Below are 26,043 nucleotides of genomic sequence, written 5' to 3'. Positions count from 1 at the left end.
GACGGAGAATGGCGGGAGTGCTGCAGAGCACTGTTGCGATTTCTTAAAGAAACGGGATTAGACCGCAGGATTTAGTTGGAAACAGTGAAGAAAAGGTCACCCTGAAACTGCACACTCCGGTACAGTAGGTGGCGGTATGCACCTATACAAGTTGGTTGCGACCCGCTAATCAAATGTAAAGAAGAAGAAGAAGAAGAAGAAGGAGCATTTCGGAGGTTTTCCGCTTTCCCCGAAGTTCTTGACAGATCCGACTTCAGCTTGAAATAATTCAAGATGGCTGCTACAGGTAAGCGTTTAACTTCTATCCAAACTGCACGGAAGAAGGTTTCGCTGTTATCCTGACAGATGTAGCTAGCGGTATAGCAACAACTGTTAAGCGCTGTTTTACTCGTGCCAATGAAATAAGTCGCTGCTGTGTATTTTAGGAAGACATCAGAAGTAACCAACAAGCTGACGCGGTGGTAAAACCCCCTACAGTGGCTAACGTTAGCTGGCAGGGAGTAGCATAAGAGCCCTACAGTGTAGCCCAGTGTAGCCCTACTGTGTAGGCTACACATTAAAGTCAGATAGATTAGCCTCTGTGTTCACGCGAGCCAGATAATCTCCTCTCCTGCTCCAGTCAGCATTTAGCCAGCTAACGTTAGCTCGCACAGTACAAGTCGTTATGAAAGTATTTGACAACTTTGGTTAGCGTTAACTTAACGCGATGTTGCTATCATGTAACATTGTACCTAACGTTACTTCCTACCAGTCTACCTTTAAACGTTGTTTGTTAGTCTGCTATAATCGTTTAACTGTCGCCCGAGAGAAACATGGCCTTCCAAAACTCGGAATGTCATTTTGCATCGCAGGCAAATCCCACGCTAAGCTAAATGGCTAACGTTAGGTAGGATTAGCATGCGAGTAGTTAGCGTTAGCAGTTCGCTGGTTTTGCAACTTTGACTTTCAGCGCTGCAATTCAGCATTGCTTTTAAAGATGGGCCTGACACATACGTTGTCACGTTACGCAGGGTAACGTTCATAGTAGTTTAGTTAAATGTGATCATCGGTGTCGTTCGTCTGTGCTGCGGAGTTCCACAGGCACTGCGTTGACGTTGAGACCGGGTGGCGTTCTCTCCTGTATCTTCAGACATCATTCAGAACTTAGGCAATCAGCTGTTGTTATCGACAGGATGATAACTGTGAGCCGTTCACAGCTCGTCAGGATACATTGTCATAACGTGTCCACTCCATACAGATAAGGGCATTGTTGAGAGAGCACAGATCCATTCTCATTCAGTGTAACGGGATTCTGGTTAGCGTTAACTTAACGCGATGTTGCTATCATGTAACATTGTACCTACTTCCCACCAGACTCAAAAGTCTCAAGAAACTAACATCTGCCAGAAATCACTGTGCTCAACTTTATTCATCATAACTTGTGTTTATGTGTATACTGGCATTTGCACATTATTTATAGAATGTACATTTGTATTGTTGACTACAAACTACTGGAACTCTTTGTCCTGATTCATGCCAGTTTCTATATGGATAACTACAGCTTTGCTTGTTTGTATGTGTTGTTTAGCTGCATGTCTTCTGCTTGTTTGTACAGTGTTACGGGTGTTTGCATTAGACTTTGTGCTTAATGTTGCATTCTTATGGTTGATTACTAAGGCGAGGCATCTACATCCCCAATCCACAAAATGCCACTTTATTTACACAGGAAGTATAGATGTGTGGAGATGTTCTGTCCAAACTGAAATACGTCCATGTTGTTGCAGGAAACTAGGAAAGGGCTAACTCTTCTGGATTCCACTGTGCATGAAGCTCTCCTGAGGTTGTGGCGTCTCAGTGCTCCGTGTCCCAGCTCCTCCTGCCTCTCATCATGTCCTCCACCTCCTCCTCCTACTCCTCCTCGGGGGAGACTAGTCCGGAGGATGTACCCCGAGGTGGGGGCACCATCCGAGTCTACCTCCCCAACAAACAGAGGACAGTGGTGAGATGATTGGCTCTTATACAATGAAGCAGCAGAACATTTAAAAAACACATTTGACATACTGAGTACATCAATGTGAGTATGCTGTAACAAGATGAATAAGTGATAGTTGACTACTACCACCTCTGCGGTAGCACTGTTGGTTGTAAGTGTAATTACTCACACAAAGTTCGACATCTTTTCCAGGTTGTTAATGAGTAAGCTAGACGCAGATGGGCTCAGATTTCACAGATGGTGCCTGCCACCAACGCTTATCATCCCCATCAGATATCTTGTGTTCATATTCTGACAAATAATTGCTAAATTATCCTGTTACGTGCAAAATATGAATCTTATTGAAAATGGTTGTGTATTATTGTAATAATGGTTGAAACAATAGGCTCCTCGTGCTATCCATATCTCTCTGCTGTAAAATAGCAGGCCATGTGGAGCTCAGCTGGACCTGCTAGATGTCCTTTCAGTGGAACTTGAGTCGATTGCTTTGTAACATTTGCTGTCACGTCACAGACTACTTGTTTAAAAAGGGTTGTCTGTAGAGTCTGGCTGAGCTCTCTGTGTGTTCATGCTGTGCTTTTTATATAAAATGAACAGACAACAGTATCTACCAAACTATGTTAGAAATGCACATATAGTTGTGACATATTGTGCGGTAATGTCACCATGGGACCAGCAGCTGTGGTTGACTGTCATCCCATAAGAGCTCTGTTGTGGTCAGAATAGAACGTAACATTTTGGGGGTAAAGTGATGGGTGTGCACTGGACTGAAGTTCTGTCGCAACATGAGTAATCTACCGGTATATGTCAACATGAAGTCAATTGATAGCTGTCATTTCTGCTTCTCAGTACTCCTAATATTCCTCCATGTTACCTGTGTGTACCTGGCCAATGAACGTCATTTCAAAGTCCCATTTGTTCAACTACTGTTTCCTGTTCTCAGGTTAATGTTCGCCAAGGACAGACCGTGTACGAGAGTCTCGATAAAGCGCTCAAAGTGAGAGGCCTGAGCCAAGACTGCTGTGCTGTATTTCGCCTTCTAGAAGGGTGAGATGGCGTTATTGTCCTCTGAATGTCCTCCCACACATGCAGCGATAACGGGTTGCATTCCTCATCGCCAACATAACGCATCAAGAGGCAACAGCAAACAATTGGCTGAATTCTGAGATCTGTGTGTTGTTCAGTATAGTTTGTTGATACTATGAGGTGTGGTGCAAACTCATTTAGTGTGTTTAAGTTAGTTATACATGCTCAAAAGTGTGTGTGTATATGCGTGATGGTTTTTAAAGGGAAATTCTTGGATCTACTTTTTACAGTTTCATCAAAATAGTAACATTGCACATACCAAGTTAATTGTGGCCATCTGTAAACGCAGCGATAGATCCATGAAGAAGTCAGACGGGGCAAGAAACCCCAGCAGTCAGATAATCACAGTCAGAACCTCAGGTCCGGCAGCTTTAATGCACACTGTCTTCCTGTGCGGATTATTCGTGACATTCCAGGTGCACGAACATTCAATTCTACCTGTAAATAAAGTGGTTTAGATCATCTGACTGCTTCCGTCTCTCAAATGTACTGCACATCATATGTTAAACTATATTTCGTCCGAGACTAACAAGAAATAATTAAACATGGTCATGATCTCACATTGAGAGAGGAATGAGAATGGTGCAGTATTGTCTGATACTGACCATAGTTGAAGACCCTCTTTTCTAACATCACAAGAAATCTAAAGTTAAACACCATTTCATTGTGACAAACACAAATGGTGTAAATAGGCGCCTCAGGTTTTGAATGAATTAATTTGAAAGTATTTAAAACTGACGATGTATACAAATGTGTTCTTGCCTCTCCAGTCGTAAGCGGCTGACTGATTGGGACACAGACATCACTCCTCTGGTTGGAGAGGAGCTGTTAGTCGAGGTCCTGGATGATATTCCGCTCACCATGCACAACTTTGTAAGTAGCTGGCAAATACAGCTCCATGTTTATGGCTAAATACCTTTATTTACATAATGCCAACCTGTCAGGAACTGGCCTGGTTGGCGTTCCACCTGATATTTGGGTTCGTAATTACACTGCTGGTGTAAAAGTGACTTTTGTGGCCTCTTTATCGTGCAGGTACGGAAAACCTTCTTCAAACTGGCCTACTGTGATTTTTGCCACAAGTTTCTTTTTAACGGCTTCAGATGTCAGACATGCGGCTACAAATTCCACCAGCACTGCAGTAGCAAGGTCCCTACTGTGTGCGTGGACATGGATACGGTGACCAAACGGTGAGTTGAGGGAGAACTTCGGTGTCGAGCAGTGATTCAGTTCATCAGTGGGTGTAAATCTATACGGGCACCAAGTGATGCCAACGAGGGAATGAGTTATTCTATCGCTGCCGTCTACAGCACGGGTGGGATGGAAGGGGGGAGCCCAATTCTTTTTTTTACATATAACTGATAAAAATGAAACAAACTGCAGCTGTTCTCAAAGTCCACATGCTTTCTCTTACCAGAGCGTTAAACCTCATGTCGCTGTGTTCCCCAGCGTGATGTTAACAAAACGGTTTCTGAGGTCAAGAGTCAACACTCGCACTCAACAGGAGTAGTTAGGACCAGACATAAAGGCTGAACTATGACCTGAAACATGCGTCCATATCCAAGGACTAGCATCCACAGATGGACATGATAGTGTAAGATGTAGTACGAGTTGATAATTATCATATCCGCTTGTCTCATAGGTTTTTGTGTCCTTTTCTTTGGCTGAGATTATGAGATCTGATCAGTGTTTCTGTTTGCCAATGTTGTTGATCAATGTATTTTGTTCTGAAAGACATGAACCCGAACCAACAAATGGCTACGTTGGTGTGCTCATCAGATGATGGTTTCTGTTATCGGCCGAGTGTCTTCTTTGAGTCAGGAGCCCAGTTAGAAAAAGCATAAATTACAGATAAGATAAAACGTTATTCATCTCAAGGGAAGCTGCTGTGCAGCAGTGGCAATACCAAGTGGGTAGAGTGCAAATTTAAAAGTCTAAAATAACAGTTACGTACAATGCCAAAATCAAGTTAACAGTTTGATCATAAAAATCTAAACCGGTTGATGGCAGAGATCAGTCTATGTGGGTTGCATATAGATATGTAATTACAAGAACAACTCTAGGTCCTTAATGTAAATGAGTGTTCCTTTGTCTGACACATTGTTTCATTATGTCTCTTGTGCTATCCCTTCTCTCCTATGTTTTGTCCAGGGTTGATACTCATTCCTGCACAGATGAGTACCCACGGATACTATTGCCAGAAAATTCCCCATCGCAGAGCAACCTAGCCTTAACCCCAGAGCCTGCTGGGTAAGCGCCTATACGAAACAAAGTAGATTTAAGCAGACAGGCGAGTGTGTACGGAGGCGTTTATACTCTGTGCTGTGCGCTGCATTATTCTCCGAAACACCAGAGGGCGTACAAACAAATCAAAAAGACAACGAGTGTAACCCATAGACTGTCAAAATGCCATAAACCAGCCTCCACAATGCAGAGGAGGGGTTGTGATTATCTGTAAACTCGTATCTCCTCTTCATGGACTACTGTAGAGGCTGTAAAGAAAGAAGTCAAGTGTTCCAGGCACTTTAAAGAAACAAAGGTTGAATATCTAGTTAACTATTTGATTTGGCTGCAAAATATTTACTCAAATGTAGATTTTTAAGACCTAATTATAAAGCATTTAAAAGCGAATCGGCCGTCTTTGTATAATCCCATGACATGTAGATCGTGCTTTTATCAGGGAACTGTTTGTGTCGCATGATCGCGCGCCAAGATACAAAAATTCAGAGCTGCACGACCGACCACTTGTGGAGCCAACACGCACGACGTTTGTGTGCTTTTCTGGTGCTGGCTTCACTACGGCGAGTAGAAACGACGCTTTAGGGGACACTGTAGTCCTGGTCCGTGAAGCTGATATTCATATATATATATTCTGTCTCTTTTACTTACTCAGGATGGACCTCCTGTCCCCAACCTCAGCTTTTCGCTTCCCCATGCCGAGTGGAGATGGCCAGTCTCTACAGAGGCATCGCTCCACCTCCACTCCCAACGTGCACATGGTCAGCACGGTGGGCCCCGCTGGTACCAGCATCATAGAGGTCAGTGCCGGCTGCTCGGCCCGTGTTTGCATTTCTTGCTCTTGTCAAGAGGATCCGATTGTATCTACGAAGGTAAACGGTGTTGACGATTGCCTGCTGTTGATATCATTTATATGACATCATCAAGCTCCAGTGCTTAGTGTTGGTCCATATAAAGTCCTCAAACCGCTGACCTCGACACCTTTTACTTCCCTGTGTGTTAAACATCATACGTGAATTTAAAATACAGGGTATCTCCTCCTTTTTAGGAAGCACTAAAATTCAACAACACAATGGGTATGTGAACTTTGTATTTATTTATATATTTCAATCTGTATTCATTTGTGATTTTACATGTGGTGTTATTGTCCTTTTTTTTTTTTTTTTTAAAGTACTGTCTCGTCCCTGCAGGTCCTGAACCCTCACCAAAACCCTCCACCAGCCCCCCGTCTTCTCTCGGCTCTCCGGGGAGGAGACCGCCGAAGTCTCCCTCAGAGCACAAGGAGCGCAAGCCTTCCTCGTCCGACAACAAGAAAGTGGTATGTAGTCTTTGACCGCATCCTTCAGACGGGGTGTGGAGAGTTAGTGGTGACGGCAAAACCCTTGAAGTGCAAAAGTCTCAAAGGGATTTACTTACGCTGTGAGTTAGTAGTTCAAAACATTGACTCGCCGGGATGTTTCAGCACCGAGGGGGCTACAGAGACTCGAGTTACTACTGGGAGGTCCACTCTCGAGAAGTCACCATTCAGAAGAGAATCGGTGCCGGCTCCTTTGGAACGGTCTTCAAGGGCAAGTGGCACGGAGACGTGGCAATCAAGATCCTTAAAGTCACCGAGCCGACCCCGGAACAGCTGCAGGCCTTCAAGAACGAGATGCAGGTGTTACGGTGAGAAGTGCTGCCTGTTCTCTACGTGAGCGGAAGTCTTCTTTGAAAAAGGCCACTGACAACAACATGAAAACAGGTTGTTTAGATAAATATATATTTACAATATTCATCAATGGGCTTTGACTTATGGAACCTTTGTGATGAGTAAACATCAGTTGAAGTGAGACCAGTATATGGTCTGACCGTGTCTGGTCAGTGTGTTAAATTGTGGCCCCGTTGTTCAACAGACGGTGAGTGGTAGTCTCTGTATCCTGAATTCATGGGTATTGAAGGCTCACTTTGGTGTTTTTCCACCTGGACCCTATTTCCTCTGTTAGTGTGACTAATGGGTCCGGTGCTGATGGAGAGTGAACGAGCTGTGAGGTTAATCAGCGTTGATGTGTAACCGGAAGTTCACTAGAAGTGCTTGTTTTTGCCTCTGACGGGCTCCGATTGTTATTAGAAGTGTAAGAAATTGGACCAACGTCTTCTGTAACCACAGTCTTTTTGTGAAATCTGAATAACAACACGTCCAGTGCACTCACAGTTCCACTTCTGAAACGGTCGGTCGGTCGGTGGCAGCAGCGAGCCTGTTGGTGGACGTACAGAAGGATACTCGCTCAATACTGGACCGCTTTCACAGATTGTTGTCCTCATTAGTCACTGAGACTAAAATAGTGTCCAGGTTGAAGAATACCCAAGTTACCATTTACATTTTCTTCTGCAAATTTCTTTAGGGGTCTGCAATATGTGTGCTACGTGCTATTTTCATATGCAACCTCTCTTCTCTGCTCCGTGTTCAGTCGAAGTTTCACAGAATCTTTGTAATGCTTCTTACAGGATCTGGTTACTTCAAGCTGTTTATTTGAGGGGAGATTTTAAGATTTTAGTCTTGTGTGAAATCATCAGTGTGTTCCTTCCACTTTCTCTTCATGAGTTTCCGTGGTTGTACATGTTCCTTTTGCGAGAGCATGGCCAGTGAGTGAACTCCAGAACAGGACCGACCAATGGTGTGACCTCATCAGTAACTCGGCCAGGGACCGACTTCATTTTGTGTTTATGGCCCTTTTAACCGATTGAGTGGGACGTCATAATAACTCCAGATAAACCGGTTTATTTGGTTGTTATAACTAACTCTCACATATATCAATTCAATAACTGTATCTTAATGAAATGAATGAGTTCATCTGATCATGGATGAGACTAATGTGATTGTGATTTCTGTTGTCTGCAGGAAGACCCGCCACGTCAACATCCTGCTGTTCATGGGCTACATGACGAAGCCCAACTTTGCCATCATCACACAGTGGTGTGAAGGCAGCAGCTTGTACCAACATCTGCACGTCACAGAAACCAAGTTTGACACCATGCGGCGCATTGATGTGGCCAGACAGACGGCACAGGGCATGGAGTAAGACCTGCTGCTCGATTCCAGCTTCAGCACCAGACACCAAGTGTCAAGTAGATGCTGTGTTTGTTCCGCTACACAACTTTGTGTACTTAGTATTTAATGGAAGCTAGTTTGGTGGAGAGAAATGATTCCACAAGATGCATCATAACTCTCCATGAACCTTCCTAATGGGGTTGAATTTGTTTAAATGTTGAGTGTGTTTCAGCTCTGGTCTGAACAGTGTGATCTGATGGTGTCAGTCGTAGTGCAGGACTGGTAGAAGTGAAGGCTGTTCATACTGCAGGAGAACCTCTGACTACTGGCTTAATGTTGTGCAGGGTGCAATATAACGTATTCATAACCTTATACAGATGAAATCACTCATGTTCTTTCCCCTTTCAGTTATCTTCATGCGAAGAACATCATCCATCGAGACCTGAAATCAAACAGTATCCTTTTCTTGTCGAGTGGTGACATTTAACAGTCTGTGTTTGTGCTTCGGTCGCCTGGAACTCAACCAACAACATGTTCTGTAGCTAGCAAACGTTGAACCTCAAACATGAATCATAACCTGAAACAGGCAGACATGTCAAGAACAGTCCAAGCATCGGGCGGTAATGCATTCACTGTATTTCTCTCTTCTGCACACTGGTGCGTTGGCTTTGAGATGAAGCAAGGCCTTGGATGTGAAAGGGTGTCAGCGTCAAACAATGGGCCTCGTGCAGGAAGAGACTCGTTCATAAGTGGCGTGAACAAGTGATTTATGAGAACTTCTCTTTGGGAGTGGCCCAGACCTGTTGAGAGACTGGTGTACTATTAGTCTGTTGTCTGAGCCCACGTCCTCCCTCTAATGGATTGATATGTAATGATTGTGTTTTCATCACTTTCAAGACATTTTCAGTTTGAAAACCCTGACCTCTCCACTTTGAGTTCTAGGCTAATGTCATTCTAAATGTATTCACGTTCGCTGAACCCCGAGAACTTGTTTTCAGTTGGTGCGTTCAACAGCGCTCACTGTCTGTGCTCGTTTGTGGTGACATGAATATGTACATCAGATCTCTGGAGTCATGTTTCCTAAGCTTTGCTGCTAGATATTTTTCTCCACGAGGGCTGGACTGTGAAGATCGGTGACTTTGGCTTGGCCACGGTGAAGTCCCGGTGGAGCGGCTCTCAGCAGGTGGAACAGCCCAGCGGATCCATTCTGTGGATGGTAAGCCTCTTACTGTGACTCGATGGAGGGACGTCCACTAACGTGACACAACTATGATATTAACGAATACATTTGGAGCCATTGGACAACCAAGCATTTAAAGTACAGCGCGGTGAAGTCAACTTCAGTATGAATGAGAAGTGCTTCATGTTTGCAGAGACACAATATATTTATTGAAGAGCTAACGGCTGAATGAGTGTTTGATTCATCGTGTCACTACACAAATGAACGGCTCTTGTGCTCGTTTGTCCCCGAGGCTCCTGAAGTGATCCGAATGCAGGACAGCAACCCGTACACGTTCCAATCCGACGTGTACGGCTATGGAGTCGTGCTGTTTGAGCTGATGTCAGGGACTCTGCCTTACTCCAATATCAACAACAGAGACCAGGTGACATGACTCTACTCCTCTTTGGGTTCACTCAACACTAGTCTTAGCAGGAGAGCTCGTCAGGAAAGGTCTGGAGCCGCACTTCATCGTTCTGCTTTCAGGAGCGCTCGCTCTGCCGTGTTTGTGTTGTTTGAAAGCAATCGGTCCCATTGGGCTGAGCCAAGCTCAGGATGCAGAGACGATGAGAGTGCACTTCACTTTCTGATCATGTGGAGCAGCTGGCGGTCCAATCGTACCAGAGTCTACTGAGTTCAGGTTGTAAGCTGTAGTGTGTGTGGGTTCCATGCCTACTGCCAACAAAGAACCAGACACTACATGTCTACAGCCACCAGTTGCTATCGACTCAGCATGTGATGCAGTTTTCCACACGGGTGTCTTTCTATTGCACACCAGAAAGCAATTAGTTTGAAGGATGAAAAAAGGAGAAGTGGGCACGAGGGTGGCACAGAAGCAGATATCTCACCCGCCACCTGAAGATCATCTTCTCGATTCATCTAATTGTTTCATATACAAAAGGTCCAAACGGTGTGAAAAAGTGCAACACAGAGCCCGAGGTGTCGTCTTTCCATTGCTTGTTTAGTCTGAACAACAGCTCACCCAAAAATATTCAGTTAACAATGAGGTGAAACAGAGAAAAGCAGCAAATCCTCCCGATGGAAGAGGGACAGCAAGTGGACATTTTACCTTAAAGAAACGCTGATTTTTCTGTCGAGTTACTGTTTGTTTCATCTTCCATGCTTCATCACTATCTACAGCGAATGCCCTGGTCATCTGGTCATTTGTAGTTTTTGAGGCGTCTCGTCTTTAACTGGTCTTTGTGGGCGACTGTGGCTCCGTGGTGGAGGCAGGCCCTTCAGTCAGAGGATCGGCAGGTCCATCCCTTCTAGTCCATGTGGACCACAGTGTTCACTGAGTGACCAACAGATGGAGCAGGACTTGACATTAATGCTCGCCCGCTCGCCAATCATTAAAAATGCAACACTGAACCACAAATCTGTAGAAGTCAGCTCGAGGAGAGTTAGCGCTGGTTGGCGTTAGCTGCTCGCATAACAGAGCTAACAGCATAGCAACATTTGGGGTTGGTCCTGTTGTATTGTAATTTATTGCCATGCATGCTGATCAGAAATACTAAGAGTATCTACTGTAGCTTAGGTTTATGTCACTACATGAACAGCACTCTCAGATGTAACTCACGGTTCCCTCTCTGGTGTTCTCAGATAATCTTCATGGTTGGACGTGGTTACTTGTCTCCAGACCTCAGTAAGATGTATAGTACCTCACCCAAGTCAATGAAGAGGCTCATCATTGACTGTCAGAAGTTCATACGAGACGAGAGGCCTCTGTTTCCACAGGTGAGTCGTGTAATAGCTTCCCATAAGAACCCAGGAGAGCATAATAATGTAACAGTTTGGTGCACAGTATAGTAAGTTATTCTATTTTGGATAAATGATTACATTATAATCTCCTCGTCTTCTTTAAGTTCAGGACCTCTTCTAGTTGTACAGGACACTGTGGAGTCCTTCATTCAAAGCAGCTGGACTCTCCGTCTGCTCTAGACGACGTCTGCATCACTCACTTCCAAATTGATCAAATCTTCAAAATTCATGACGACTATATATCTTCAACAGATATCCAGTGACCCGACGACAGAGAACCTTTACAGAGATGATGCTGGATTTACAATGCTGACTCTTCGCATGTGGAATAATTGCTCCTTACAACATAATTATTCAGTTACTGTAACACAGGGTTTAATTAGTCTCTGAACACGCCCTGCGTGCACAGAAGAGCCCTGCGTGCACGTGTGACACAGGCACACAGATCGCTATCTGACGGGCTCACGTCACGCTCACGTCACGCTCGTCATGCCTCACGCTCCCTACGTGCTCAACACTGCTCACCTGTGGAGTCGACTCCTTGCTGAGTTCTCTGTTGTCCGGGTCGTTGGACATCCTGTAGTCAAGAGACTTGAGTTGCTTCACACTCAGGACTCTGGTGCCGTGTAGCAATAGAACCGTTCTTCTGCTTTAGGACGGGACTCTGTTTTTAAATTACTATTATTAGCATTATACTATTTGCTAAATTTGTTACATTTGTAATTGTCAACTTTTTTTGTTCAGTTTATAATATAATGTAGTAATTATCTCATGATGTAATAACTTATTACATCATATGCAAAATTGTTATTACGTCATGCACTCGTGTTTTTCTTACATTATGTGCTGATTATCACATTTTGAGCTGTTGTTACATTGTACACAGTTGTGACATCAGTTCACAGTTCATGTTCCAGAAGGTGTCTCATGAAATCAGCACCGTATATCTACTATGAACTGAGGGAGCAGTGGAACCACCTTTCTGTCAGTGTTCTCCGCCTAACTAATCCCGCCTCACATTTGTTTTTCCTTCATCAGATCCTCGTGTCCATCGAGCAGGTTCAAGACCTGCTGCCAAAAATCGAGCGGAGTCGCTCGGAGCCGTCGCTCCATCGGGCCGTCCATGCCGAGGACCTGAACCCCCTTCTGTTCCACACCACCAGGCTGATGCCCCTCTAGGCTCCCCACAGCAGGGGCAGAGAGGTCGTCTCCCTGAAGAGAAGCCCGCAGCATTCCCGTGCCACAGGCCCACTGCCCTGGCAGACCACGCCCCCGCCCACTCCCCCAGCGCTCAGTAACTGTAGAAATAACCGTACGATGTTTAGTCTGATCGTGAGTCATAGGGACAGAGATCTGCTCGTTAGCTGAAATACTTGTCTCCTGCTTCTAGAAGGATGTTAAAATGCCTTCGATCGTTCCGCACGCTCACCTGCTCGGAGGTGTTGTCACTTGTTTTGAGGAAAAGGTTAAAACAGATGTTTTGCACAAACCCTGCAGAACTGTGTTGCTCATCTTCAGCAGTAGAATAGTCTGTCAGTCCCTTTGAGGAGCACTGGAATCATAGCCAAATAATTTAAATCCATTCAACAGCCATAATGCTGGAGCTGCTGGTTCAGGTCACCTGATCAGCTTCCATGTTGCAGATGCTCACTCGTCATGAGCCCCTTCAGTGCGTGTGATGGGGCATCTCACATGTGAAGCTGGTGATTTAGTCTGGATGGAACCTCCACTGGTCTGCTCATATTTCACAGCTATAATTAGTTTCACTTGTTCCCGTGGTGAAAGCTGCTCTGCACATTCGGGCTGTGTCGAGCAGTTGGAGGCTTCAGTCCTAACGTTGACATTGGAATGCTTGTTACAGTTAGGTTCCAGTAATGTCTTCATCGGAAGTCCAAATTTATTGAAAAATATTTAGGAAATTCTAGAAATTGAAAACTGTTTTCCTTGCTGCACAGAAAAGGAGGCAGCCACTGAGCAGCTGTATCATTCATCTGATTTATTTGAAGAAGCCATTGGGTACACACACTGACACGCTGGAAAATACAAGCAGCAGGGTGCTGCAAATCAAAATGACTCGTCATTGTGATTCCAAAATACAAGATTTCAAGATTTTCCCAAGTATTTTATTTTAGGCCAGTTCAGAGAAAGGCCCTCAATACATCCCAGGCCACGAGAAGCATGTATGAAGATATTAAGAGGCTTCAGGTTAAGGGCTCTCAGTAGCACTGCTCAATCTGCAGCAACTACTTCAACATTCAAATGTTTAAATCTGTACTGGTCAACACAGCACACCGTCAACTGCAAGGTACTCCCAACGCTTTGTACTCATTCCTCTCTTTTACCACGATGTCATCAGCTCCAGATCACAGGGTTACACACACACACACACACACACACACACACACACACACGTATATACATTTGTTATTTTCAGCCTCGTGTGTCGTTGACAGCCCACAGTGAGTTGTAGTCTTGATGTAAATGGTTCGTTGTATTGCTGCTACACATGGTGTGTTTCCTGTTCACTTTATTTCTGCCGCTCAGAGATGAGACGGACGGACTGTCCCACGGCACGCAGCTCAGCAGCAGTCTAGTCTTCCTGCTGTCAAACACTACACTGTGGATTAGCCACTGAGTGATAGTTCACGGTTCCATGCCCACACACACACACACACACACATCTGGTACTGTAGCAGCGGGGGATGCATGAACACTGAGTAACTCCAGTGGCTCCGTGTGATTCCTTCTTCAGTCTGCTCCCAATGAACTGGACTGTGGAGGTGGAACATTCTAAAAGCTGTCTGAGTTTCAGAAGCTCTAGATGAGTGGGCAGGCTTTTGGTTTGACACATAATGAAGCAAAGCATTCATTTGGTTCTGTGTTGATGTGTTGCTGCAGCGAGCTGGCAGGTTGAGCAGCATGACTGAGTCTGTTTAGCATCCGCTCCAGTGAGTAATGCGAGCCTTGTCTCATGGTTGGATTTGAGATGTCTTGTTCACGTCAACATGTGTTATCTGGCAGGCCGCGCTTCGTTGGATTAGTAAAGGAAGGTACGTGGATGCGTCTGGCTTTAGTTTTCAGATCTTCAAACACATTCTACGCTCGCCTCCTGCTGCTTGTTCTTGGGACGCTTGTATAATTAGGTAATTAGGAGTCCGGTGTAGACGTGCTCTGTATGGAGTGTCATGAGAAGCTCTGTTGTGATGAGGCGCTGTGTGAATAACGTGGACTGGAGTTCATGTGGAGGCCGTTGGTGAACCTGTTGTGTCGCGGTAACGGAGTTCCCCTGCCGCCGGTGCTTCGGGATAGAGAGGGAACAAACACCCTGAGCACTGACGGTGGCGCTCTGCTTTGTGAGCACAGGTTGACGGTGAGCAGGGGTCAGGGGTCAGCCAACACCGCTGTGGCCCTCAGGCTGCTGGACAGGGACGCGGCCCTTTATGAAGCACTGCTCCTGTTTAGAACAGAACCGATGACGGGATTTAGTTCATCACAGCGAGTAAAGAGTAGTAGTTTTATTTTTATTTCATGGATTACAAACGAATCCAAAGTGGACTTGGCAGAGACTCGTGCTGGTCTCCTGTACTTGAACCAGCTGCTTCCTCTGATCGGTGACGCTAGTGGAAGGTTCTAGACTTCCTGACTGCTTTTCTCTGGTCTAGGTTTTTGGTTTCTTATAATATTGAAGTCTGATTGTTGCTGCTCTCCGGTTGAGAGCAGCTTCCTGTCTGATGGGCAGGTCATTCTCCTGTGCTGGTGTCCAGCATTAAACTCCACTTGGTCCGCAGCAGCAGCAGCTGGTACTCTGTGTTCCTCCTCTTGGCCCGATGCGCTGCAGAGTGACCTCTTCAGATCGTCTCCACTCTTTCAGGGTTTTTATCGGCTGGTTGCAGCTCGTGCACATTTAACTCTCGATTGTTCACGTTTCCAGAGCTCTTGTGTGTGTGACTGCTCTTCTTCCTGGGTTTAGGACGAACGCGCTTCTTTGCCTCATGAATGTCGGTCGCCTGCTATTTCCTTCAACAGTGGTTACTTTCTTAGGATGTGATCAATAGAGTTCACTGCTTCCTGGCAGAGTTGGTGATCATAGAAGTATTCGCTGAGTGTACTACTGAGTCGTCTGGTTTTTAGTGTCACACTTGAGTGTAGGTGGACTAGCAGCAGCTGTGAGGGTGGTGTCTGGTGGTGTCTGGTGTTCTGTGAACTGGCCTCACTCCTCTGAATATCGTATGAGTCCGTTATCAATGAACTGACAGCAGATCAGACCTTTATAGTTCAATGTTGTGAAGATAGGGGCTGGGTACCCTTACTGTTCTTACTGATTCCAGTTCTATCGGGGGTCGTGGTTTTACCGGTGGGGGTCAGGGTTTTGTGAACCAGGGTTGGGAGAGACTTTGTTTCTGGCTTTCTCTTATTTATTGATGTCTTTGCAGATGTTCTCGAATACATGTTTACAGAGAGACATCACTCTCTGCAACGTGAGTCCGGGTGCTCTTTTTTTTTTCTTTTCTTTTTCCGTGTGTGTGTGTGTGTGTGTGTGTGTGTGTGTGTGTGTGTGTGTGTGTGTGTGTGTGTGTGTGTGTGTGTGTGTGTGTGTGTGTGTGTGTGTGTGTGTGTGTGTGTGTGTGTGTGTGTGTGTGTGTGTGTGTGTGTGTGTGTGTGTGTGTGTGTGTGTGTGTGTGTGTGTGTGTGTGTGTGTGTGTGTGTGTGTGTGTGTGTGTGTGTGTGTGTGTGTGTGTGTGTGTGTGTGTGTGTGTGTGTGTGTGTGTGTGTGTGTCCGGGCTCTCTCTCCCCCCCTCCCTGTGTGTCCGGGCTGTTCTTTTAGGAACGGTACTGTCTTTTAGCAATAGTTTGTTCAGAGGGTTTCACTCGGGCAGCATCCTGTCAAAGTACCGTTTGACACTTGGCTGCCGGGTCAGCTGGCGCCTGAGATATGTATGTGTTTGAACGGCCTTATGGCTGCTGAATGAAAGAAACCCACCTTTTCTAAATGCGTTCAGCTAAAGCAAGGACAGAATGTCTTCTTTTAAAGTGACATAATGCTGTTGGACCAGGTTTCCTGTGAATCCATATCATCAGTGCATCACCTCTCAGAGGGACTTGTTCATTATTGTGTTCAGAGAGGCTGTTGGATCGCTTTTGTGTTCATCTGGTATCTAAAAGAGGAAGCGTTACTGGGAGTTCACCCATTCAAATGGACCGGAAGAGCTCTGTGACACGTTCATGATACTGGAGGTTTGTTTCAGAGGAGAGCGCTGTATCATCAGTCGTGTTTGTGTGTTTTCATATCTCTAGGTGAATGTTTATAGTTTCTGAGGTGTCCAGTTTGCAATAAATGGTATATTCTTCTGTGTACAGTTACATTTTTTTTTTAATTACATAAATTGTACTTGTCTATTTTTTGTGTGATTTCAAAAAGAACAAAATAATTTTAAAGTGTAAAGGAAATCTTAAAATATTGATGCAGGATTTATTCTCTAAATAAATACATTCATCTGTTTCCTGCTTGTTCTCAACTTTCTGTGCAGTCATCTGAAGTTCATGTTTTGTTAAAAAAAGACAAAATCTCCAACGCTATTTAAAAATGGAAGTCTTAAACATTGACATCGAGGGTTTTTCCGCTGCCTCTCACACGCGTGACTCTAAGGAACACGCGTGTGACGTCTTTAGAGGAACCGGCGGTTGAATGGAGTCAGAAGAGGAAGTGGTGAACAAATATGGCTCCACCACAGATCAGTGAGCAGCTCCACAGGAAACACTGATCATCCGACAACATGAAGTCAGTCAAAATGGAGGATACAGTGGCGCATTTCATAAGGCTTTATTGGTACATTACAGGATTTCCAAAAGTTATCAAGTTTGAAAAGGTGTAAGAAAGTTATATCATTTAATGTGACAAACGACTACTTTTCATTATTACCGGTATTCTCTTCAAAAGACGGCCGATGATGAGAGGAACTCAACAAGCAGCTTCAGACTGAAACAGCGTTTTACTGTCTCGCTCGCTCACAGAAGGCAGTTCTCTGAAACTGCTTCCATATTGAGAATTAAAAAGCTTATTCTGTTGAAACATACTTTGGGATCATGGCAAAACAAAGATGATTCAAATCACAATTTTGTCCTCTAATCCTAAATAAGCTTTTCCAGAAACATCTGCAAACATGATTTGATCAAAGGACAAGAACTGTACAAGAATATGAACTAAGATGTGCAGATAAAGAATATATAGTTTGAGAGGATATCGTCTATAACTTGTAGCCGAGTCCGGATCTACTGATGTGGCAGAAGAGCGTCATGGCGAAACACATTCCCAAAACCTGTCGACAAACCAGATGGAAGAATAGAATTGTAAAACACATCTGGATGAACTATTAAAGCTGCATTCAATTCTAACAGCGGCCGCTTCAAGCTCCAACAAGATGAGAATGTGCTCAGATCTTGTACGGAGAAATGAACAAAGTGTTCCTTGCAGTTTGGTAGTAAGTATGAAGTATTCAGATATACGCATCAGTTTACCTCGATAATGCAGAGGACAATGACAGAGACGCCGGTGGTCAGGAAGTTATCCTCAATCAAGTTCTGCAAGGTTATCAAACAACCCTGCAAACAGAGAGCATCCCGTTAGAACCGCCAGCAACCGTCTGCTGCAGGTCAGGCATCTGTCTGCATCTGTCTACCTTTGGTCTGTACTGGACCGCCGGGCTGTTGCAGTTCTTCAGGCAGCAGGACTCGGGCACTTTGTCTCCCCAGTCCGTCACATTATTGATTCCACAGCAATTAAGCTGAAACAGATTTTTAAAGAGGTTTGACGATAACGTGCTGAGACGTCTTCGCTCTCTGTATCATCCACAGATAGTCATCCATGTGAGCCATCAGCGTGTCTGTGCTCTGATCCACTCACCTTCTCCTGAATCAGATCCCACTCACTCGTCAACTCCGTCGAGTTTCCAGTCTTTCCTTTGGCCGTTTCCAAACCCTTGGTGAGATCCTCTTTCACCATTGTACCTATCTGAGTAGTGAGGAGAGGTGTGCAGATTATACATAGTTGTGTTTCCTCCGTTAGTACAACACGTGAGAGCACTGATGGATGTGACCCTACCTCTCCCTCATACATGAGCAGCAGGCACGCTGCAGTCAGCTCCACCAGCATCAGCAAGAACAGCAGCAGGAAAAACTGTCAACACAATAACCCGACAGTCGGTTGTATGTTTCATCTTTGAGAGACTTTCAAACACCAAACACAAGATTCCTCAACACAACAAGAATGTTCAAATATACTGTCGGTCCAATGGAAGGAGAAACACGGGCAGTTTGGAATGTTACCCAGACGGTCCGCGGTAAACATCCCTCCGTCTGTGGACCAGTGAATGATGCTGACATCAGCGCGTCAACGCAGTGACATCATGACGTGAGCATGCTGATGTTTATCAGGTGTGACCGACACGTTCACGTCTTCGTTTCGTGTGTGAGCATCCTGACACGCACAGCGTGCAGCTGAGCTTTTACTTTACTTTTGCAGGGATTTGGTCGTGTTTAGAAATGATCACCAAGGTCATCAGCATCCGTCATCTGAGCACCATGAATCTGTTGGAACCACATTTTATGGCAATTCATGAGACAGCTGTCGAGACATTTCACTCAAAACCCGAAAGTGGTAGGATTCCATCTCAGGGGACCGTGAATGTCTGGTTAGACGTTAAGGGCGACCACATAGTGCGAGGGCAGTAATGAGGGCTTTGTCCTGTGCACTGAGGGATTATTAGTGATGTTTTGTGTGGGCTCATTTCTAGTGTTTACCTTCAAATACACTGGTTTACATAATGTGGATAAAGTGTTGGCTTCTTTCCAACCTGTCTGGTCTTCTGGGTTACTCACCTGTTGGACTGTTGTTCCCAGAGTACAACGTCATTCTAACCGATAAACTATGAAGATAAAACACCACGTTGTAATAACTCTAAATGATCCTTTCATGTGTTGATGATGTAATACTGGTGATAGAAAGCATGTAAAGTATATCTCAAACAGAAGCATCGTGTTTCAAATGTTTCTTCCGCGTGTCTTCTCGTAGTGGTGCTGGAAATGATTTGTGACTACAAGCAATGGCAGAGAACAATCAAGCAAGCCTGCAACACTTTGTGACACGTTGGGGGCCAAACAAGCCGAGGTGTCGCTGAGGTGACAGTGTGCAGAGAGCAGAGAGAGATCATGAGGAGTGAGCAGATGGACTAGAGCAGGCTGTCAAACTCATCTCACTCTGGGCCACATCAGCATCACGCTCCCTCAAAGGGCCGGTTGTAACTGTAAGACTGTAAAACTAACTTCTCCTAACATATTGTTAAATAACTCTCTCTGCATTTGATTATTGTTTATTCAAGTGTACAAATATTGTACATGCAGTTATATAAATGAAAAATGATATTTAAACACATTTCTGTTATAACATGAATCATTTTAATTTAGGGTTAAGAAACCCACATGACTCTATCAAAGATCAAACTATTAAAGAAAATAACAAAGACAAATATCAAACACAAGTTATTACATTAACTTTGTTCAAAGCTGTTTGTTCACCTCTCTGCATCACTAATGTTCCTCCCTGTTGTCGTCCTGTGCATGCAGCTACATCCAAGAGCTGCTCACTGAGAGTCAGGTCTGATGAACATGATAGACCAGGGGTTCTTAACCTTTTTGACCTCGGGGCCCAACTTTTCAAGTACAAAGTGTCCCGGGGCCCACTCTGACTATATGCATCAAAAGTGTCAGACAACCTGTAGGTCATACAGAAACAGAGCAGTGGGCCTTTGGAGTCAGTAAAAATTTAAGATTTGTGTCCGCATAAAATAAAAAAGTATCTTTCAGTATAAATAACTGCCAGTGGCTGTATCTGTACAGGTAAAGGACAGTGTAGGGCTGTAACTACACTATCAGTGAACAACTGCCTCAAATTTGAAGAAGATTGGACAAAGTATAACCATTCTACAGAGTTTCTTCATGAAGAGATCCAGGCGGAGCTCTAAAAGGACATTTGGAGACCCAAATGGACACATGGTAACCACATGATATTCTGACACACTAAAGGTGTTTCTCCCTTTATGTTTTGATATTATATTATTTTCCTTTTATTATTAGCCTTTGCAAATTCCAAAAACGATGTATATAAGGTCGAAGACACGGTGTGTGAGTAGCGGACTTGCTGTGCTTAATGGCTGCGACCGAGCGCACAAACGAGTATGAGAATAGCTCAGTTACGCAAACGTTGTTTGACGGATTATGGAAGAGGAGGATAAGGTTTGTACTATAAGTACTAGCGTTTTCTGAAGGCAGTAGCTCCATGGTAACATCCGCTAGCACGTTGTCGGGTCTGTAATGTGTCTTTTTCCGTCGAAATGCTGCAAGATACGATTTGCAGCGGTTATGGCGACTTTGGACAGTGTGTGTGGGCTCCTTTTGTGGAGAAACCATAAGAAATGAAAGAAAATCTATGATTTCTTTGCAAAGATGAGGATTTTGGGCACGCTGGGATACCAAACACGGACATGTTTTGTGACGTGTTTGCGCAAACAAGCCGTAGGAACGGAAGGGGAGGGGATCGAGGATGCCAGTGTTGAACAGGCAAAACCCTTGTTAAATAAATGAGATGATAGAATGTGATGATCACAAAGACATTTATTATCATGTGTATGTAAACCTGCACACACAACAAGAAGCCCAACAGACTTTCCCACGAGCGTTGGATGTTTCGTCGCTACGTGTCGCTTTATTTCTGAAGGCTTCAGAGCTTCGTTTGATAGCATTAGCTCACATTCCACACACTGAGCACTCGGCTCTGCCTCGTTGCCTCCGTTCACAAAGCCGTACTTAAGAAAGTCAGGGTTGTACTTGCGCACACATTTAGAGTTTTGGGGGGTATGGCACCACTGTCGTCTTCATTTTTTCTTTTTAATAACTTATCCATAACTTTCGCTACAGGCTAGCGGCTAGCTGAGTGTCTTCTTCTGCTTATTGCAGCTTGTTAAACAACTGACTGACGCATTACCGCCACCAGGTGGTGGGAAGCTGTATCGTAACTGAGCGTCTCATGGATAACAGTAAGATCTCTGGTGTCTTCAATTGATAACCTATGCGGTCCCGCGGCCCTCGCGGCCCACAGGTGCAAAACTGAAAGTTTTTCGCGGCCCTCTAGGTGGCGCTCGCGGCCCAATCATGGGCCGCGGCCCTATGGTTAAGAATCACTGTGATAGATGATGTATCCGTGTTGTCTGTGCTTTCATCAACAGTTCATTACAAACACAAGTACCTGCTCGTCTCTTAGCTAGCTGTGTTGTTAGATTGCTGCTGGTTCATGAACTCGGTCTGCGATGGTGTTTCTTCACAAACTGACATTTGTAAAAGTCTGTATCTGGTCGGAGCTCTGCTCACATACCTTCAGCATGCACTGGGCTGTAGCTTGTGTAAATATATTCTGCTGTGATTGCAGTCTGCCTTTTAATTCTTGGACAGTTTGATGTTTTTCTTGGAGGCTAAATTTAGCTCCGTGTTTGGAGAATTGTATCCTTCATCACCAACACGCCTCATAACACAGAAGACAGACCCGTTGTTCTCCTTGAAGCACAAACATGTATTCACTTTCACATCTTTCATTACATTTTCTTCCCTCTGCATCAATTTTTCTCTTCGTGGACATTTTGGGATTATTTGTGGATCTTTTTCAATCGTTGGAAAACCTCTTTACGGGCTGTTGCCTCTCCTGTCCACCTGTTGTGATAGTTTTAATGTCGGTACACAGACAACATGCTATCTCATCATTTCAACTTTCTATCTCATAATTTCGACCATGGGGATACTTTTATTTTCAAGTCTAACTATTAATTATTTTTCCAAAAAAAATCAAAAAAAAAAAGAAAGAAATATATATATATATATATATATTTTTTTTTTGGTATATATATATTTATATTTGGTATATTTATATTTGGCCGGATTCGGCACGCGGGCCTTGAGTTTGACACATGTGGACTCGAGCAGCAACACAGCCTGTGTGTGTGTGTGTGTGTGTGTGTGTGTGTGTGTGTGTGTGTGTGTGTGTGTGTGTGTGTGTGTGTGTGTGTGTGTGTGTGTGTGTGTGTGTGTGTGTGTGTGTGTGTGTGTGTGTGTGTGTGTGTGTGTGTGTGTGCGCGCGCGTGCGTGCGTGCGTGTCTCACCGTCAGCAGGAGACAGCGGTTCTCCTTCAGAGCGCCCAGGAAGCCCAGGAAGGACACGCAGGTGATGACGATGCCGCTGATCAGCAGCATGTTGGCGGAGTTGAAGCTGGCCAGGGTCGGGGTGAGAGCGGTGATCCTGAAGTTGACCATCATGAAGACGCCGAAGCCCAGCACCGCCACACCGCACAGCTGACAGGATCATAGAGTGATCACACGTGAACGCGTCATAACGACAATCACTTCTATCCTATGGAGTTCCACTGAGAGGAGCCTTCTTTTCTTCATCACGAGTACTTTCAATACTTGACTTCATTCTACTGTTGATGCTTTGACTGAAAGGCCAACGTTGGTCTCCGTGTGTTTGTGTCTGTGTGACTAACGGGACATTCTGTGCCGTTGGTCCAGTTAAAGGATTTGGCGCGCTGCAACAGGCTGTCGTGAAACCGCTCGGGGCAACTCCTCTCCGTCAATGCACGCCCACTGCAAGTGTCTGTGTCTGACACGCGATGGAAAGAACCCGACAGAGAGAAAAGCCTTTGCTTTCTGTTATTGTGTCATGTGACTTGTTCCCAGAAGACGGTGGGAACGTGAGTGGGAGTTAGAGAGGAGTGTAAGGGGGGCTGAACAGAAAGCTCAGCTTCATGTTCTCTAAAATACTTTCAATGTATGAATATTTAAGCTCATGTCCACAATGTGGATGTGAGGCAAGATTCCAGTGTGAGACTTGTCAGAGTGAGACGGGATCAAGTGATGGGCAAAGAACATCATTGGGTTCCTCCGTAGGGTTCTCTCCATAATGTAGTCAGACACTTCTGATGACCGTCAGTGGACCGCAGACATTTCTATACAGCCTCCCGCAATACTGAACCACTTTCATAACTTGCTGTCACATTCGTCACTTAGACACAAAAACATGGAAGAGTCCAGGTTGAGAAATACCAAAGCTAGTAAAGGATCAGAATACTTCCTCAAACACTGACTTTTCCTTCTTCCAGTCGGTTCAGTCGCTTGCCTTTCTACCAGTACCACTCCAAGTGGCACTTATGGAATCATTACTTTTATGTAATTAGCTGAGCTACACAACATGTACCATAGTGACCTAATGTGCTGCTGGATGATGAAGACATACGTACAAAACAAAGGAAGTTGGCGAAACACATGGTGTACTTCAAACACTTGAGGCATCCTTGAGCCATTCTGTCACACCTCTGATCAGACCTGCAGCAAGAAGCATTCAGATTAACATATTTCATCTGCTATGAACAGAGGAAGACTAAATGAATCTGCTCGGAACTCATTTCGGCCTTTTGTGTGTGTGTGTGTGTGTGTGTGTGTGTGTGTGTGTGTGTGTGTGTGTGTGTGTGCGTCAATGCTGACAAAGCCCATGACCCTATCTCACTTGCTGTGTTTCCTCCCAGTTTACATACAGAGTTACAAATACATTTCACCTTCGTTGAGCAGGCCGTGTAGTATAGCTGGTGTTGCTAATGACATCACAAGGGTTCTACTGTGGAAATGAATACTTCTGGGTAAAAATGATAACTATGTGTTTAAATATTTAAATATCAGAAAACTCAAATAGTGAATCTATTTATAACCTGACGTAAGAATGATTAATAAAGATGGATGCCAGAATAATATCATTTTGCTCACATTTGATCTATTTCTGCTCAACGTTTACAACACTTCGACTGAGATGACGGACCATGCTGGCATTTTAAGTCATTTTTAAGTTTTTTAAATTCCTTTTTTTCTCGTATTCTCTAGAGATACAACGACAACACATTGTTTTATGATAAAGACATAAGCGACGGCGAAACGGCTCCTTCAGAATATCTCAGCCTGACACGACATACAGAGGAGAATAAAGCAGAGGTCTTACCAGCTTGAACTATGTGCTCGTCTCTGCTCACACTTCCCCGTCTCATGGCTCTTTGTGGGGCTTTCAGCACCTCGTTCTCACTTCCTCATTCTCAGTATTAGCAACATGGAACATCTGTGACAGAGAGCGTGGCAGAGAACAGACCAAAATAACAGCAGCAGGGCGTCTGTCACACACTTCTGTTATTTCGACGACAGAAATAAACTGTGGTCCGGCGCGTTGAGGTTGAAAACATGCTGAATCATTATGTAGCAGGTGAGGTGACAACTATGTCAGAGAACAATAGGATCCTTATTGTTCAAAAGCAAAATATTTTCACAATAGGTTACCAAACGCAGTGCACACACGGCGTTCCAGATGTGGTGAGCTTGACTCGTCTTTAGAACATTGTATTTCATGACTTATCTTGTATTGGTCTTTGTTTTTATACAACATAGCATGTTAATTCTATTCTAGTCGAGTAAAGCCCGTGAGAGTTTGTGTAATTTATGCACAAACGTAAATGAACTGCAAAGGTATGCATTTAAATACACTTACAGTAGGCGTGTATGAGTGTCTGTTTAACATAAAAGAGACTTTATTCATCACCAGATTGTGTGTGGTGGAGAACCCTGAAGGGCTGAGGCGCCGACTGAACATTCAGTTGCAGTTGGAGATGTGAACCCCACCCTGTAGGCGGACCACAGAGCAGAAGATCCGCTGCAGGTCAGCAGCCTGACATGCAGAAATCTTTGACTGTTTACAGAACGATGAAACCAGATAGAAAATCCTACTTCCTAAATCTAAACTATACAAAATGTCCCCAAATTCCTATTACCCTGTTTATTAAAGGACACTGCATGTTACATGGTTGCACCACTTTGCCATTCTCATGCAGTGCACACGTGTAGTGCTGCTGTATGAACCAGGCCAATAGAGACTCACGGCTCCATGTAGGAAATACGCTCATATACATGATGCTTAATCGAGTCACTGTTCATATTCTACTCGCCACATCTCTGGTTCCTAAAAGAGGATTCCATTCATCATTGGACAGAAATGAGGGTAACACTGTACTTAAAGTGCATTCTAGGCACATTAACAGATGTGTCAAAGCGGGAAAAAAAGACTTTACACATCTCCATCAACCCCGGCTGTCAGGCAAGCGAGGGGGGGGGGGGCTGCTGTTGTGTACTCCCATTTGACACCACCCAGGCCTAACAGTGTTTTTATCCAAGACTTTGCAGAGGTACTATCCCATTTTACTTCAAAGTATGACAGAATTCTTATTTTCGGTGGTGTTAACATACGTGTGCTGCCCTTCAGATTGATTTCATGGATACCCTGGAATCTTTTAACCTCACTCAGCTGATACAGGAGCCCACACTCAAAGGGGCACACCCTCCATCTAGTTATCTACAGTGGTCTCAGCCCTGATAACTTTGAGACGAAGGATATCTGTGTGTTTGATCACAAAGCGGTTTTATTCCATCTGCTGCCAGTTATTCACACGTCACCTGTCCGCCGCCGGGTTTTTAACTCTCTGTCTGCGAGCATGTCTTCTGAGCATTTGAACTGCCTTTAATCCTCATTTGAACTTAGAGGAGCTGGTTTCCCTTTTTAATCACACCTGTCAGACTGTCCTGGACTCTGTTGACCCCCTTAAAGACAAAAGGA

At 44.6% G+C, this 26,043-nt stretch overlaps 2 protein-coding genes across 2 annotated transcripts; one reads left to right on the top strand and one right to left on the bottom strand.

The window, feature by feature from the left end:
* The first annotated feature begins 229 nt into the window (after nt 1-229).
* araf (A-Raf proto-oncogene, serine/threonine kinase) lies at nt 230-15,867 on the top strand. Its single transcript, XM_079270602.1, has 15 exons — nt 230-286; nt 1,764-1,978; nt 2,916-3,019; nt 3,829-3,931; nt 4,094-4,248; nt 5,952-6,096; nt 6,345-6,372; nt 6,487-6,614; nt 6,759-6,961; nt 8,175-8,351; nt 8,733-8,779; nt 9,422-9,540; nt 9,797-9,928; nt 11,146-11,280; nt 12,343-15,867. The coding sequence occupies exons 2-15, from the start codon at nt 1,868-1,870 to the stop codon at nt 12,481-12,483; spliced, it is 1,728 nt and encodes a 575-aa protein (XP_079126728.1). The 5' UTR covers nt 230-286; nt 1,764-1,867; the 3' UTR covers nt 12,484-15,867.
* A 1,242-nt stretch (nt 15,868-17,109) lies between these two features.
* LOC306778351 (leukocyte surface antigen CD53-like) lies at nt 17,110-24,527 on the bottom strand. The gene is made up of 8 exons (XM_079269822.1): nt 24,388-24,527; nt 23,639-23,723; nt 22,506-22,694; nt 18,404-18,478; nt 18,206-18,313; nt 17,982-18,086; nt 17,821-17,904; nt 17,110-17,621 (listed from the first exon to the last, which is right to left on the bottom strand). Exons 2-8 carry the CDS (start codon nt 23,699-23,701, stop codon nt 17,550-17,552), a joined length of 696 nt encoding a protein of 231 aa, XP_079125948.1. The 5' UTR covers nt 23,702-23,723; nt 24,388-24,527; the 3' UTR covers nt 17,110-17,549.
* Between the last annotated feature and the right edge of the window lie 1,516 nt (nt 24,528-26,043).

The sequence above is a fragment of the Melanostigma gelatinosum genome (assembly GCF_949748355.1).
Source record: "Melanostigma gelatinosum genome assembly, chromosome: 6".
Classification (NCBI taxonomy): Eukaryota; Metazoa; Chordata; class Actinopteri; order Perciformes; family Zoarcidae; genus Melanostigma; species Melanostigma gelatinosum.
This window is presented reverse-complemented; position numbering and strand designations above follow the sequence as displayed.